Genomic DNA, 17,225 nt, shown 5'->3' with positions numbered 1-17,225 from the left:
GTGAGAAATGGACAGTGGCAGCTCTGTGTGTATAATATTTCTTGGGAATTGCTGTGACAAACTCCATGTCTGGCTTTAAGACTAACTTGTGCTTCACTTACTGCTCAGGTCTGCTCTGCAGTCTGCATTGCAAGGTGTATTCAGTCAAAATGTGGCTGAAGATGTTCTAGTTGAGCTTATGGCTGTGCTTGCTGGATGATAAGGGTGTTGCAACACTGATTTCAGGAGTCATTATTGTGTGAGAGAAAGCAGCTTGTGCCAATGATGTTACAGCAGTTAAGGCACTGTGGCTGGCCATGGGTTGTGGGTCAGTGATTCTTTTTGTGCCATTTTTGAACTGTGTGTTTGGCAAAATGTGATGCTCTGTGTTGAGAAGGACTATATGCTTCTGTTCTGCACTGTTTTTCACGGCAGAGCTGCAAAATGTGTGCACTCTGCTTGTTTTGGCCATATGGAACAAAGGGGAACTCAAAACAACCCATTGTTCCCCATGGTTAGCTCCTAGGGACACCAGAGTGGGCTGGGTGGTACCTACCTACCACCCAACCCACAAAAGAAATTTGCACGTGGGAGGTTTTTAAAGCTGTTTTAACGTTTCCCCCGAACCCCTGTAGGTTTGGGGAAAAGGTTAAACATTTGTTAAAAATCACACCCTTGCCCATTTCTTCTGTGGGTTGGGTGGTAGGTAGAACCCATCACGTCGTACCACCCAGCCTACTTTGGTTCCCTAGGAGCTACCCACGGTAAACAATGGGGTGCTCTGAGTTTCCCCATTGTTCCCTATGGCTGAAACACTCAAAATATTTTGAGTTGCTCTGTTGAAACAGTCAGGGTTGGCTGCTGTTTTGAAGAAATGTTTTGGCCATCTGTGTTTTGTTTTGAGCTCGAAACAGATTAAAAAATCCGTTTCATGCACATCCCTAATTTGTCATGGAGACTACTCCTGCTGTGCAATCCTGAACGACTACACATGCACTTGGGGACATTCAGGGGCTCTTTTCAGTTAATCTGTGCAGTAAGGAATGAAAGGTCAGTGTGTAGGGTCCACTGGCAGACATGGCAGCCAGTACGTGGGTGCCAGGACTAGCAGAACAAATTGTACTCCAAAGTAACATTTCCTGAAAGCTGCTCTATTCATTTCAGTTCATTAATAATGTGAACTTGTGTGATTCATTCATCCTAATTTGATACCCAATTCCAACCCTGTGCTAAGTGTTTTCAGAAGGAAGTTGCTGCAGAGTGTACAATGGAAGTAAATTCAGAACAGCCATCCCAAAAGGTACTAGCATAATGCCGGGGTTCCAAGCCAGTGATACTCCAGATGTTGCTAAACTACAACTCCCATCATGCCAAGCTACAATTTATTGTGACTGGGCATGATGGGAGTTGTAGTTCAACATATCTGGAGTACCACTGGTTGGGAACCCCTGGCATAATGAAACCAGTCATTCTGAAGAATAAGAGTGCATGCTTCTCATTGTTCTTTCTGATTTTCTTATCTATGTTTTAGTTAGCTAGATTATATAAATACATACTGTATATACACATGTGCGTGTGTATGGGGGGATTATTTTGTAGAGGTAAAAATCACTGTCCTAAATAAAATGAACACCACCAAATGCGCTATTAAGAGACCATCTGTTGGAAAATGGGCCAACATATGGCAATTTATATTTCAGAATTTCCCAGCTTCAAGGTTTACTTCAAAATAAGAAAAACAGAACCTGCTGCTTAGCAGTATAATATATGAATTATTAGAATATTAGCTGGATTGTCATAGTAAATATGCCCCTTGGTGCATGGTGCATAATTTCATATCGCTTAGTTAGTGAAATGTGCCTTTTCATTTCAGTAGCAATGAGCTGGATAAAGTTACTTTACTTCCTGTAATATCATAATGCATTTTAAACAGGTGTCTGAACATTTTGTTATCAAGAAGAATAAGGTGTCTGTGGCCTTAATGAAATAGGATCTAGGGAGAAAAGAAAGTTCAACATTTTAAAATAATCATACGATTTTTCTCTGTATAATTTATCTCCTTACTTTTATCTATGTAAATAGTTTTTACTTTTTACATCCTTCCTTTGCAACACTGTTATACCTTCTCTTCATTGTCACAATTCTCTTACTGGCAAATCTTTGAACAGAGAACTGGCATTTATTACTCTTGGGTAGGATTGCCATATGGAAAAGAGGATAGATCTCCTGTACCTTTAAAACAGGACAGTATCCTGTACTAATAGATGTACAGAAGAGGGAATTTCAGCAGGTATGATTTTTCTTTGCTCTGCATGAAAAGCTGCACCTGCTGGAATTCTGTGCATCTATTAAAGGCACAGGTCTCTTCTTCTCCATATGGCAGCCCTATTCTTGGGTTCACATTTTCTCTGTACAACATGGCTAAAATCCAGCACTCTCTCTCTCCATCCTTTCAGCTAAAGTTCACATTCATGTTCTGGATCTCTTCTGCTTTACAACCTTTTTCTCTCCCCCCTTCCTTTATCTCACCTTAGTCCTGTGGCTTGTGCCAGCAGTTGACAAGACTGAATATAGAGACAAGTTAGAATCCTTTTCTGTAATAGAAAAGCTGAGGCAGGGAGAAGGTTTCAACTAGAGATGTGCATGAATCATATTTTGTTATGTGATTTGCTCAAATTGAATCACAAAATACTCAGATAGATTTGTTGAAACAGTGGTTGTTGCCCAATGTTTCGACGAATCAACTCAAATTGATTTGAGTGATTCGGCCATAGGGAACAATGGGGACCTCAAATCATCCCGTTATTCCCAAGGTAGACCAGTCCCCCAGGGTGGGATGATGCACCAAGTCAGGCGTGGAGGGCTGGTCTACCCGCCGACCCCAATTGGGAGGCCAACTCTCCCTGGGGAAAAGCACCATCTCAAGGCCAATTTTTCCAGCAAAATGGGAATCAAAATGGTGTTTGAATCATCTGAATCAATTAGGGTCAAACTGGTAGTGATTCTCCTTGACTCTGAATCGGGCCCTCTGTTTTGAGGATGATTTGATTCAAGGTCAAATCTGTGAATTATGCCCAATTCAACCTGAATTGATTGGAGGTTATTGGAATAGAATTGCACACCCCTAGTTCCAGCACATAGCTCACTGATGGAGATTAGCCTTTACCACTTTCCTATTATGTAGTCCTTGAACTTGGAGGGTGGCTTCACCACACATCTGTTTCTAGCCTGCATAGTTTCACCAGGCAACTCCACAGATGGTGGTGAAGTCTCAGCCATGTCATGATATTCTTGTTCTTGCTGGACAAATGTGGCTTCTGATAGTGATTCTGCTGCTGATTCTTGGGTTATAACGTCTGTGCAGATGAGAGATCGTGGAGAGGAACATGGTTCCCCTCTTTTCATTATGATAGATACAGGTACCAAACCTATACTTGTTTGCATCCTCACTTTCTTCCCCATCTTGCAGACCTCTGCAAGAGGTGTTAATGGAACTGCCCCATGGTGATTGTTAAATACCCCCCAAATTGCATTCCGGCTTTGTGTCGGGAAATTAGCTCTGGGTAGGACAGTTCCACATCAGATCAAATTTACACAAAGTTGGGGACCCACAAAATAACTGGACTGAGTTAAGGTTGAAGTTTCAAAAATCAAAGAATGGTTTATTGAAGGGAGGGGTACAACAGAAAGAAATGTGTGGTTAAAGCAATCCTATTAAAGATATGTTCAACTGCAAAGAGGCATTTTAGCTTAAAGTCCTGATTGTATGAATTCCCAGGCAGGCTAGAGAAAGAGGCTTTAGAGAAGGAGGCGGCTGGATTCAAGGAAAAGGAGCAGGGATAGAGATGGGCCCAGCAAGGGGCAGACGTTCGTATTACCTGAGCTTCTACTGGTACAGAAACCTCAAGGCTGCCTGAACAACTGAGAGACCTCATTCCTCAGGTATAGTTCTGTCAGAAGCAGGGGTGAGAAGATCGGAGGGGTTAGGTGATAGAGGTGAATCCACGGGGGTGCCTTCTCCATGGAACCAGCTTCCTGTGTTGGCAGGGAAGACTGGGCAGATCGGGCTGAGCCAGACGACTGATCTGGAAATTGGCACGAAGAGCTGGACACAGCCTGGTATGATTGCGTGTGAGCAGCAGATCGCCCAAGCTGCTGGTAACTCCAGGGTGTGTGGGGGTTGCAAAGGAGCACACTGGATCATGGAATTGGGGCTTGAAATACCCAAGAACATGGCCTGGAGCAACATTCCTGTTGCCCTTTTTTGCTGAATAGGTGTGCTGGCTGGAACCTTCAAGGATTCCATGGTTGCTGATCACTCTTCCTGAGCGTAACAATGTGTGAATGGCCGAGGCAAGTCAAGGTTGATTGTCATGAAAATAGAGTGCAGAGGCATGAGAAGGGAAAATCTGCATAAACAGAGGATCCAATAATCCAATAGGTACTTTTAATGGGTGCACTTCAGGGTTGTTATCTCTGACTCTTTTGTGAGGGGGGAGAGTTAGCTCTGCAAGCCTTATCTGCGTCCATCCTGCTGAGTTAATTGGTGCGTTATCTGGCTGCTATCTTTTATGAAAGGAGGGGAGGCTGAGGCAGTTCACTCTGAGTGCAGAGTGGCTTTGACTGACTTCTTAGGTCTACTTAGGGTATCCCAACATAGGGAGGACATGCATCTGATCCCTTTTCCAATTTGCTTGTTAGTAGCTAAATCTAGGGGCGACTGGCCCAATGTCAACTAAGTGACCTGTCCCCATGTGCCACAAACGGAGAGCTCATGATGCTGCGAGGCTCCTGAGCATATCAAGAGTGAGATCTCCAAGCCTGGAGACTCAAACAGAAGTGGGGGTTGGGGGTCTTCAGGGACCCTGTAGAAAAGCATTGCTAACAGAGGATGTAAACAAGTACGGGTCTGGTTACCTGCAAGAAGGGCAAGAATGCTGCCTGTCTATTATATTAAAGCTTTTGTAGTCGATGGTGCTTTAACTTGCAGTAGGCAATCGTTTGTCCATTTGGGCTTCAACACCTCTGTAGTGACTGGTAAGGTAGTGCGTAACAGTCTTCCTATCAGCAACTGAGCTGGGGCATATTCCAGACCAGTGATAGGAGTGGAGTATTTTTTGAGCAGAGCCAGATTTAGATCTGTGCCATCTTGTGAAGTCTTTTTGAACATGTGCTTGATGGGTTGAACCACTGGTTCTGCCTGGTGGTCATCTGATAGCCAGGACTTTAGTGTCTTATAGTAACGCCCCATTCTGCAGCAAACTTCATCATCACGGAACTCTCAAAGGGAATGTGGTCATACATGATTTCTTGGGAGATGCCATGGCAAGAAAAGGTAGTCTTCATTTTGCCTACAACTGTGGCAGCTGTCTTGTCAGGTAACATCAGGATTCCGGGATATTTTGGAAAATAATCAATTATGATGAGATAAGATCGTCCATGAAGGTCAAAAATGTCTGCTTCAAATTTGAGCCAGGACAAGTCAGGAATCTCATATGAGATCATGGGCTCAATCTGATTGCTGGGCTGAAGCTCTTGACAAGAGTCCACAGTTCTGAACCCACTCTTCAATATGGGCATTCATACTGGGCCAATACATAGGCTGCCGAGCCCATGCCTTTGATCTCTGAATACCTTTATGCGGGTGATGAAGTGATGCTAAGATCTCTGACCTCATCCATTGTGGTATGATGATTTTGGGCCCAATCATTAACAAGTTGTCTTCAATCCTGATTTTGTTTTATATGTGGCCAGTGGGGCCTGAGTTCTGATTTGACTTGTTTTCTCTTTGTAAATGTTGAGCTTTGAGGGATTGCAATTCACTATCAGCCACTGTTTGCTCTTGTTACTCCCGAAGCAAGTTGTCCCTAAAAGGCGCTGTCTCTGTCAAGCTGTAGATAATCTTTTCTTCATCAGAGGGTTCAGGGCATGTGGGTGGAGGGATAGCTTTTGCCCTGGAGAGTGCATCTGCTATGAGCATATCTTTGCTTTTTGTGTATTCTATTTAGATGTTATATTTTTGTAGTTGTAGCAGCATCCTTTGTAATCTTGTTGGAGCCTTGCCAGTGGACCACAAGAAAATAGCTTCCAAAGGTTTATGATTGGATTGGACTCTCACCTGTGTGCCATACACATATTGATGAAACTTTGTTATAGCAAAGACTATTGCAAGGAGTTCCTTTTCAATCTGTGAGCCGGGTCTCACAATCCGTGAGACCCGGTTTCTTTGGGTTCTTCGGCTAAGCCTGCTCTCCCTGATCACGAGCGCAGAGGGAGCCCTGGGAGGCCAAATTGGCCGTGCATATGATTGCCGGCCCCGAGATGACCACTATCACTCATTCCTTGGTCAGATCATGGCTTGATCACAGCAATGTGTTCTACATAAGAATGCCCTTGCAAAGCATTCGGAAACATTACCATGTATACTGCTCTGGGCTCTTTGGAGGGGAGGGAGAGCGGGATATATTGTTTGTTTGTTTGTTTGTTTGTTACATTTATTTATTTATTACATTTATAAACCGCCCCATCCAAAGGCTCTGGGCAGTGTACAATATAAATGAAAAAACAACAACCCCAAACCCCACCTTCAGCTGGAAGAAACATGTCAGCCAGATTCATCTTTAAAGCCTTAATTACTTGAACCTGGGGTTCTTTGATGTGGTCTCTGTCTTCTACACAAATGGCTATGCGCCTGCGCAGAGACCTTGTTGGAATCTAATAAGCTCAATTCTCCTTCTTTGGGCAGTAACCCCACTTCCAGCCGCTATATGCGGATGCACCACTCCTCATCTCCTCAGTCTTTCTTCGTCTGCACTTCAGTGAAGATCATGGAGTCTGCAGCTCAGCAACGAGTAGGAACTTGCTATCCCCTTGTTGTTTTTTCACTTTGCTTCCTAACAAATTTCTTTCTTTTCTTTTCTTTCTTTCCCCCCTTTCTTTCTTTCTTTCTTTCTTTCTTTCTTTCTTTGCGTAGTAGCGTTTTTCCCATGGCGTTTTGGTTTTTCACAGGTTTTCCCCTCCTTTGGAGCTCCGATCCCGGCTGGGACGGAGTGTGGTGGCCAGCTGGCCTTTGGCGTTTATGCTAGGTACGACAAACTTTAAAAAATGTACTTGATGCGGATCTATGATCCCTTCCCCCGATACTCATACCAAGTGTCTCTTGCGTTTGGGGGGATCCCACATTGTCGAGACCTGTCTGCACTGCCAGAAGTTCACAAAACAGGCTCACAAGAATAGGGCTTCTTGCCTGCGTGCAGCCCTGTGGGATCTGGCTCTCCATTCTTCAGAAGCCTTGGCATTGAAGCATTCTGATAAAATGGCTTCATCAGGGCAATCGGGGAATGCAGTGTCTGCTCCTGTGGAAACCAAAAATCCGTCCCCGATACCGGTATCGGCAGCCTCTGTTGCTCGGCCCTTGACGGCATCAAACAAACTGGCGCGCTCGGACGATCTCTCTCACCATCAGGCGTGTGTGGTACCGAAGTCCTCACCAAAACCCGCGGAAATGGTACCAAATATAAAGAAGGAGAAGCTAAACTTGCATCGTGATCTGCCGGCGGGTCGTCACCTCCCCCCAATACCTAAAAAGAAGAAATTGATGGAGGATCCTGTGTCGGAGGATCCTGTGGCCAAGAAGACTGAAGTGACTTCAGATCGTCCCATGCAGAAATCATCGATTTCTACTAGACCTAGTTCGCCTGTGGCTCCTGAGTCGGTGGACATGGCCCACGATTGGGCTAGATCGAGTAGGGAGCACTCGGTGGCGTTGGCCTATTCCCCAACCAAGCCCGCAGATGACGCATCGTGGTTGCCTAGGCGCCGGCCACCCCCTCGGAAGCACCAAGAGGGTGTCCTGCTTAGAGACCGTGAGGCCCTCTGGGGTTTGGAAGAACGCTCCTTGATATACCAACAGGATCGGTCTTGAGACTGTCGTGGCCAGTCATACTAGGATCGATACTGAGCACCAGAATATTGAGCCCTTTTAGTTGATGTAGAAGCTTCTTATGGCGCGTGGCACCGGGACTCCGGGTCCTATGATTGATACAAAGACAGCCAGTCTGATTATTCGGACTGTGTTCGAACACGTTATGGGTCTCGTTTCTCAGAAGGTCCCATGTATGGACACTCAGGAATGAGGAGGGGTTGGAGAGAACCCCCCTCCCCCTTGGAAGGGAGGCCATGTTCCCGCTTGCCACTCTGCTCTTCGGGGGATCGGTATGAGCGTTGTGAACCACCCCCTTCAGGTCCAGTAGCACTTTGGGCTACCGTGCCTGTCCAGGAACTTTCCACCTCGATACTGGACAATCAGGGCAGCAAACTGGACTCCCGTTCAGATTCGGCACCCATACTCCAAGACTGTGGCTACCCGGGAGCCTGAATATGAGAGTGATGCCAGCTCCCAGGACTCTGAAGTTGTTTCTTTGGGCTCATCTCTGCTTGATATACAATCGGACTCGAAGCCTGTCTCTCCATCGGAGGACTTCAAGCTATACTCCACTTACATGACTCAGATGGCTGCAGTCTTGGGAGTGAGCCTTGGTACCCAGCAAAAGGGGGAGCTGGACCCTTTATTTAGCCTCATCGATTCAGAGGCCAAGATACTGGCTGCTCTGCCTCTGAACTCAGCATTGTTAAAAGTTATGCAAGCGCACTGGAAGAAGCCGACGACGCTTTCCCAGCCAAACAGGCGCTTGGAGCATTTCTGCTGGGTGTAACTGCAGGATGATAGACCTTTTTGAAGAATCACCCCACCCCAAACTCTATCATCGTGGAGGCATCATTGCTGAGGACCAGAGGTCACAGACAGTTGGCTCCAAGCAACAAAGAAGGAAGAAAATTGGACTCCTTCTGGAGGAGGCTTTATTCAGCCTCAACTCTCCACTTGAGGGTGGCCAATTATCAGGCTTATAATGCCCGATATAATCATTTTTTGTGAGAGAAGGTGAGTCCTTTCCTGGATCTCCGCCCACAGGACAAGCAGGATCCAGTGAAAGCATTTTTCTGTGAGGCCATTCAAGTGGCAAAACAAGAACTTTATTCGGCCCAGCATTCGGTGGAATGCACGGCTAAAGTGATGGCCATGTCAGTGGCACTCAGGTGGCCCGCTTGGTTGCGCTCATTGGGGCTGCACTATGAGGCCCATCTAGGATCGAGGACCTGCCCTTCAAGGGCCCTACCTCTGAGAATTACTGAAGACCTCCTTGTTCTGCCAAACATTGTTGAGGACATTTAGACTGATTTCTCTATAAATTCTGTAGATGGTTGTGAATTCTGCTGTTAAACTGTTTTCATATTGATATATTTATTTATTTATTTTTATTTGCTGTCTGTGACTTTGAGACATTTTAGTGGAAAGTGAATAATATGTTTAGCAAATAAATATTTGCTGGGGCCCAGGCACTGTCAAAATACCCATCCTACTAACAATGCCACCATTTTTGCTTTATGCGGGCACCTGAGAAATTCATTTTCCCTCTGACCTTCCCAACATCCAGTTCATAGCAAGAACTTGACTCTATTCAAGTTCTTTGCATGCTGCAAAGGACTCAGAGGGCATGGGGTCAACAATATTTCACGTTGCACCAAACAGCACAAATTCAGAGTCTTTTCCCTTCCCAGAGGACTTGGTGAGGGGTCTAATTCCTTATTTTGCTTTGAGAATTCCCTTTTGTTAGAAACCCCCCCCCCCCTTATAAGAACTATAGCGCACAGAGATGGGACTGCATAGTGTCACTAGACATTTTCTGCCTTTCAGTTATCAAAGTCAGTAAATTTTAAACAGATTTTATACGAACCTGGTTTGCTACTTCAACTGTTGAGTTTTCTGGGAACTTTAATGAATGTATTTCACTGTGAACATGAGCACAAAAACCATCGGAGGTTTTATTGTTTGTCCCACTGTCTCCATTCTGAGGTATTTAGATAAATGTGCTCTTCAGACAGTTCAGGCAAGCAGGAAACTAAGCAAATGTAGCTTGCAAGCTGACCTTTTTGTATCTTCCAGTATGACAAAGAAATTTTCTATGCATAATTAAAAAGGCTTGTTAGCAGTGGTACATAGCTTTATTTATGGCACTCAAGAAATGCTCCACAGGAATATCAGGCTTATATGGGAATGCCCTCCTATGTTCTCTTCTTTCTCTCCCTAGATCATTAAGGACCAAAAACTGCTGGTGATAGTTGGAGGGATGCTGCTGATAGATCTTTGCATCTTGATTTGCTGGCAGGTTGTTGATCCCTTGAGGAGAACAGTGGAAAAGTACAACATGGAGGTATGTCATTGTGACTGCTACTATTTTCCCATTTGCTGTTGGTGATTGCAATATGAGGCAATGAATGAAAATATATTAGAGGACAAGCATGATTTTTTTCATGGAAAGGAAAAGAACTAAAGCCAAAGGGAAATTGTGCTTGCCTTCTAAATACAGTTCTGCATCTCTACCATGTTTTAAGAGGTTTTAGATGCAGCAATGTTGTAAACACAGGGGAGTTCTCTGCTAAGAGTCTATAAGAGATGGTGTTGCAATAAATAATAGATTTTCAGACTCCATTAGGAGAATTCCTGAGGAACTAATGCAAGCTAGATATAAAATAAAGACTTGAAGTCATCTGCTGGAAGGATCACCATATGCAGAGCTAAGCTTTCATTGCTGTTGCAGACTTTTGGGTATTATAATAGCAATATCCATTATTTAACTCGGCCTGGTTCACTTTTGCATAATGACTGGTCTTACTTGAATGCCATTCCAAAAAAGGTCATCCTGGAAATGTAAAAGGGCAAAAATGACAGGGATTATACCAGACTATTTCAATCAAACTTCCTAGCTGTGTGTGTGAGATCTTTTCTAGCAGGAAAGTCTTCAGGAAGCACAACTTGGAAGCAGGAAAAATGGCATTGTTGTTTATTTATAGGGGTTCCCTGTGTGCAGTTGCTTAGTATTTCTAAATGGTCTTTGTGTCCAAGTAATATATGGGAATTGATTAATCTAGAATGGAATTTTTTTAATACATTGTTTGTTGGTAAGAAAAATTGTGGTGTGTTTTTTTTGTTTTTGTTTTGTATTTAATGTCAGTTCCACTTACCCATACTTTCTGTGATCTAGTGTATTATAATGCCTGTAGTACAGTAGCTAAGATTTGGGGTGTATTTGATTTATAGACAAAACATACATTGAAGCAGCATTTGTTAAGAGCTGAGATTTGCTGGACATGTCTTGAGATACTCTAGTAGTTGTGAGAGATGCCTACTGTTTCAAAAATACTTTAGAGACCAGCATATAATCTGGGGAATCTATGCAAAATTCTCTGAATGACAGGTCAGACTGGCTGGGTGAGAGTTGTGTGAACGACCTTTCCAGAGTCTGCAGTTGAGGACAAAGTCAGACATCTGTCTGTTCCTGCTGCACACTGTTGACTGCAACTATACATTATTTTTCTTCTCCTTTTACTACCACTGCAAATATTTATATACCGCTCTTCAACAAAATTCTCAAAGCGGTTTACATAGAAAAATAAATAATACATAAATTGGATGGTCCCCTGTCCCCAAAGGGCTCACAATCTAAAAAGAAACATAAGTTATATACCAGCAACCGCCACTGGAGGGGTGCTGTGCTGGGGCTAGATAGGGCCAGTTGCTCTCCCCCTGCTAAATAAGAGAATCACCACTTTAAAAGATGTCTCCTTGCTCAGTTAGAGATAACCAGCTTCTGTATTCATGAAGGTAACTTCTTAGAGTGGCCCAAGAGGCTTTTGCTACACACATTCTGACCTCACTACGTATGCTAATAACCCCTGTTAATTGAGCAAAGAGGCATCTTTTAAAAGTGGTGATTCTCTTTATTTAGCAACTGGCCCTATCCAACCCCAGTACAGCATCCCTCCAGTGGCTGTTGCTGGTGTCGACCCTATGTTTCTTTTTAGATTGTGAGCCCTTTGGGGACAGGGGACCATCTCATTTAAGTATTATTTATTTTTCTATGTAAACTGCTTTGAGAACTTTGGTTTAAGGGCGGTATATAAATATCTGTAGTAGTAGTAGTATGGTCATGCTCTGTAATAAAGAGTTAGGGACCCATGCATTCAAGCACAGCTAATACGACACACATAAAATCTGAAGAGATATTTAACGTTAAAGTGTGGACTGTCTCTATCACTTATTGCTTGAAAAGAATAGTTTTCTTATGGTTGGAATCAGGGGCAAATGTTTCACCACATCTTAGTTAAAATCTGGGAAGACCACAAGAATAGACACTTTCCAGTCTTGGGCTAGGAGAACTACTTGCAAGACTTATTTTAAGAACATAAGAACAGCCCTCCTGGGTCAGGCCCAAGGCCTATCTAGTCCAACATCCTATTTTACACAGTGGCCCGCCAGAAGCTTCTGGGGAACCCACAGGCAAGAGTTGAGGGATTCCATCTCTCCTGCTGTTGTTCCCCTGCAACTGGTATTGAGAGGCATCATGCCTCTGAGGCTGGAGGTGGCCCAAAGCCACCAGACTAGTAGCTACTGATAGACCTGTCTTCCATGATTTTGTCTAAGCCCTTTTTAAAGCCATCCAAGCTAGTGGCCATCACCACATCCCATGGCAAAGAATTCTATAGATTTATACTGGTCAAAGACCATAATAAAGTTTATCTATCTATCTAATTCCATAGATTAATTATGTGCTGTGTGAAAAAGTACTTCCTCTTGTTGGTCCTAAATTTCCCGACTTTCAGTTTCATGGGATGGCCCTGGTTCTAGTGTTGTGAGAGACAGAGAAAAACTTTTTTCTGTCCACTCTCTCCACACCATGCATAATTTTATAGACTGATATCATGTCTCTACTTAGCCACCTCCTTTCCAAAGTAAAGAGCCTCACATGCTGTAGCCTAGCCTCATAAAGAAGGTGCTCCAGGCCCCTGATTATATTGGTTGCTCTCTTCTGCACTTTTTCCAGTTCTACAATATCCTTCTTAAGACACAGTGACCAAAACTGTACACAGTACTCCAGATATGGCTGCACCACAGATTTGTATAAGAGCATTATAATATTAGCATTTTTATTTTCAATTTAGGGCAGCTTCATGAGCAAAGAGGCACCTTCTTAAAGTGGTGAGTCTCTTTATTTAGCAGGGGGAGAGCAACTGGCCCTATCTATCCCAAGCACATCATCCCTCAAGTGGCTATTCTTGGTATCTATCTTATGTTTCTTTTTTAGATTGTGAACCCTTTGGGGACAGGGAGTCATTTTAGTTTTTTTATTTATGTCTGTGTTAACCACTTTGAGAACTTTTGTTGAAAAGCAGTATTTGTTGTATTCATATGTTTATTATTTTATATATTTAAAATATTTATTCCCCACCCTTCTGATACACTACTACTACTACTACTACTACTACTACTAGAATATTTATATACCGCTTGTCAACCAAAGTTCTCAAAGCGGTTTACATAGAAAAATAAAGAATACATAAATAGGATGGTCCCCTGTCCCCAAAGGGCTCACAATCTAAAAAGAAACATAAGGCAGTTACCAGCAACAGCCACTGGAGGGATGCTGTGCTAGGATTTGGATAGGGGCAGTTGCTCTCCCCCTGCTAAATATAAAGAGAATCACCATTTTGAAAGATGCCTCTTTGCTTAGTTAGCAGGGGTTATGTACTACTACTCAGGGTGGCTCACAACAATAAAAGAGATACTACTACTCAGGGTGGCTCACAACAATAAAAGAGATACAATGTAAAATAAAACTAATAAAATTAAACAAATTAAGTTAAAAGTCCAGGCTAAAACCACAATCAGATTTAAGTTTCAAATTAAAAGTTATTTTAAAAGGTTAAAACTGAGAATTATAAAAACTAAAAACTATAGAACCTACCAGATATACCAAAGATGGAAAATTAAAATGCTATTTTAAAGATGTTCCTAGTTGTTGTTTTTTAAATACTGAGGGAGGGAGCATGGCAAAGCTCTCCAGGGCGGGCATTCCAAAGCCGAGGGGCCACAACTGATAAGGCCCTGTCTGTAGTCCCTGCCAACCGGATCTTTGTTAGTGGCAGGGTCATGAGCAGGGCCTGAGATGATGATTGGAGGGCCCTGGCAGGTTCATATGGGCAAATGTGGTCTAAGAGGTACCCCAGCCCAAGCAGAGTAGAGCTTTAAGTCATGACCGGCACCTTGAATCTCGCCCGGAAGTGGACCAGTAACCAATGAAGCTGCCGCAGGATTGGTGTGTGATATTCATGAAGCAACTTGTGCCCACGAGCATCCATGCAGCAGCATTCTGGTATGTTCAGATAGTGCAGGGCGTTACAAATTGCAGAGACCAGGGAGCTATGACTCCTAGAAGTTTAACTATGGTTCCAAGACTAGGGTATTCAGTTATGTAATGAAATATTTGTCCAAGGCATCCCTGTTTCTGTTCTAAGTATGTTACTTGTAAAGAGGATAAAGAAAAGCCCACTTCCACAGTGTCCATCCCTAAGTCCAGAAATTGTTTAAGTGTCCATTGTCCAGCTTCTAAATTTTGAGGCTGGTTTGTAGAGCCAAAGAAAATACATCAAGGCCTGAGGTAGTAGATTCGTTTTAAATAATACAACTAGGCTGTAGGCTGCCAGTTGGGCAATCTTGTTCTAAACAATGCCACCAGGATCCTGAGCCTCAGGTACCTTTTAGCTATTTGTTTGTTTTATAGTTCAGTTTCTATACCACCTTTCATAAAACTAATCCAAGGCTGTTTACAAAAATTAAAATATAATCAAACTCCATAAAATCATATTAAAATATTAAAATCAGTTAAAACAATAAGAACCATAAAAAATCCAAAAAATAATAGTATGATTATTATTGCAATTGTCCATCTAGAACTTCTAATATGCAAGATGTTTCATAACATTGATCTTGATTGACTTCACAATTCTGTGGCATAGGTTACTACTTTCTCCACTTTACAGAGCAGTAATGAAGGATGTTTTATTGTGATTGATCCAAGTCATCAAGTGTTTTTCTGTTTCAGTAGGAATTTGAACCACCACAGTGATCCTGTGGATGGCTCAGCATTTATTTCCCTGCTCCATATTCTGTTTGTGGAGCATAATTGTCTCGGAGTCCTTTGGTTCACAACGGAATGGTCTTTCCTGGAACATCTATATATGTCTCTTCATCAATGTATTTTGTATTTGGAACAGATCCATATATGCAATCATATAAAGTTCCTTATAACAGTAGTAATGGTTTCAATCTACATCAGTCAATCACTGTCAAAAGTGGTCTTAAGCATATTGGCATCCCAAATAAAGTACTCAAATAATTCCCACCTCCACGGATGTCAGAGCTCCTCAGTCCAGCAGAGTCTCTTCATCCATCAGCTATATAGCTGGTCTTACAACCTTTTAAACCACCACCTTTTCATGGCTTGCCTCTAGCCACAACAGGGCTCCTGCCTCTCATCCATCTCTGTCTATGCCTTCTTCTCGTTCACAGACTCCCTTTTTATGAGCCCCTTCTGCTGTTGCTTGTGTAAGATCCTTTGCCTCACCTTCCTTTCATCTTTATAACACAAGCCTGCACAACTTGTGACCCCTATCAATGCAAATACTACAGCTTGCCAGCCATGTATGGTAACCTGCTGAGTATTTGACAACCCTTCTGTACAGCCCTAGGCAGCCAACTAACACAACAGGTCTGGTAGGCTTGTGGGCCATGGTTGGCTTGGTGGGTCACAAATCGGATAGGCTGCTACAATATCAGGCTTAGCCCAAGCCACCTGGCACCTGAAGCAGTGTAGTGAGCTGCCACCCACACAGCACACAAGATATGCTGCACACTAATCTTCCCACCTTGATCTTCCTCTCAGCCAGTTCTCACCAGCAGCATGGCAATAGCCACCGCTGCTGCTGTTTCGCCCTCTTCCTGCTCATCCCGTTCACAGCCTTTTGAAAATGCAGGTCAGGAATGGAGCGAAAGAAAGAAAGTGGGTAAACAGTCAGAGTGGAGCAAGGTTGGAGCAGGCCCTGGGACAAAAAGTGAAGATGGTCCCCTGTCCCCTCACCTTTTTCAGAGAGCTGTGGGAGGTGGGAGCATATATCAAGCTGTTACCCAGCCAGTGGGGCCCCCCCTCTCTCTCTGGGGGCCAGGGACACTTGTTGTCCCCCCTTGTTCAGTGGTGGCTACTCCCCTGGTGAATAGATAGTCCAGCACTCTACTCCTCCCTGCTACTCTATTCACTGCCGTTTACCTCTTCAAAAAGCATGGAGAGGGATGAGTGGGAGGAGGAGCAGTGGTAACACATGGTAGCCAGTGTGTTGGTGGAGGAAGGAGGACCCTGCCACACCCACCTATTCGCCACCTGAGGCATCCACATCACTGCACCTGATTAATGTGTAAGGAAGAATTTTTCTTTCCTCCCCTTACTGTTCACAAGTAGCAAATGCACACCAAAGCACTTCTTGGAGAACTAAGGCCATTCTGTATGCTACCAAACATAAGCTGGTGGTTGACACAACTGCTTTGAATTGTCTAGTAACAAGGGCAGCCCCAATATGTAGGCTATAAAAAGCATATTATGAAATCCAGGTGTACAAATTCTAACAGGTAGAAACCAACAGACATATATAAGACTTGCTGTAAGACTTGTGCTCCATTGAATGAAGTCAAGTATTTGTTGAATAAAATGTAGGGGCAAATACATTCAATGCTGCTTGCTGGCCTCTGTCTGTAATTTAAAAAAAATAATCATCCATTCTTTCAGTGCTACGAACATATTTAGTGTATGTGTCAGGCATAGGTAGAGCAACTGGGTGGGGGCAGGGATTGACAAAAACTCCAGTTAGCAAAATAATAAGCTTAAGATCAAAGCTTTATTTTTCTGAAGAAAAGAACATTTGAATTTCCAGTCTCCGGATGATCAGTCAGCTTTCTTACAATACACTAAACCTAATTGATTGCACTTAATTTTTAAAAAAGCAATTAAGGTATGCAAAGTGTACCAAGAATACTCAATTTTCATTGCTTAAAATGTTCTTTTATCACTTCAGAGTACATCTTCATAAAAAGCATCAGTGTCTGCATATTATTCTTAATAGATTACAGTTTAAAATATTGATGTTAACAGCTCAAAGTGAAACAAAATATAAATACACTAGAGAACTATAGAAATATTTGAGGGAAATTAATCAAATCGAGCCACTGGATGTAAATACTCTTTTGAATAACTCCAGATGAGAATGATCACCCACATGAATAAGAGGTGGTACACCTTTTC

At 43.1% G+C, this 17,225-nt stretch overlaps 1 protein-coding gene across 2 annotated transcripts in view; it reads left to right on the top strand.

Annotated features, from left to right (window-relative positions):
- GABBR2 (gamma-aminobutyric acid type B receptor subunit 2) overlaps window positions 1–17,225 on the top strand; it is a 608,047-nt gene that overhangs the window by 436,686 nt on the left and 154,136 nt on the right. For both annotated transcript variants that reach the window (XM_053243867.1, XM_053243869.1), the window contains one exon: window positions 10,128–10,250. In XM_053243867.1, coding sequence (XP_053099842.1) covers window positions 10,128–10,250 — 123 coding nt within the window. The remainder of the gene's footprint in view (window positions 1–10,127; window positions 10,251–17,225) is intronic.

This window comes from Hemicordylus capensis, chromosome 4 (genome assembly GCF_027244095.1).
Source record: "Hemicordylus capensis ecotype Gifberg chromosome 4, rHemCap1.1.pri, whole genome shotgun sequence".
Taxonomy (NCBI): Eukaryota; Metazoa; Chordata; class Lepidosauria; order Squamata; family Cordylidae; genus Hemicordylus; species Hemicordylus capensis.
Note: the sequence above shows the minus strand (reverse complement) of the source record. Positions and strands in the feature narration are given on the sequence as shown.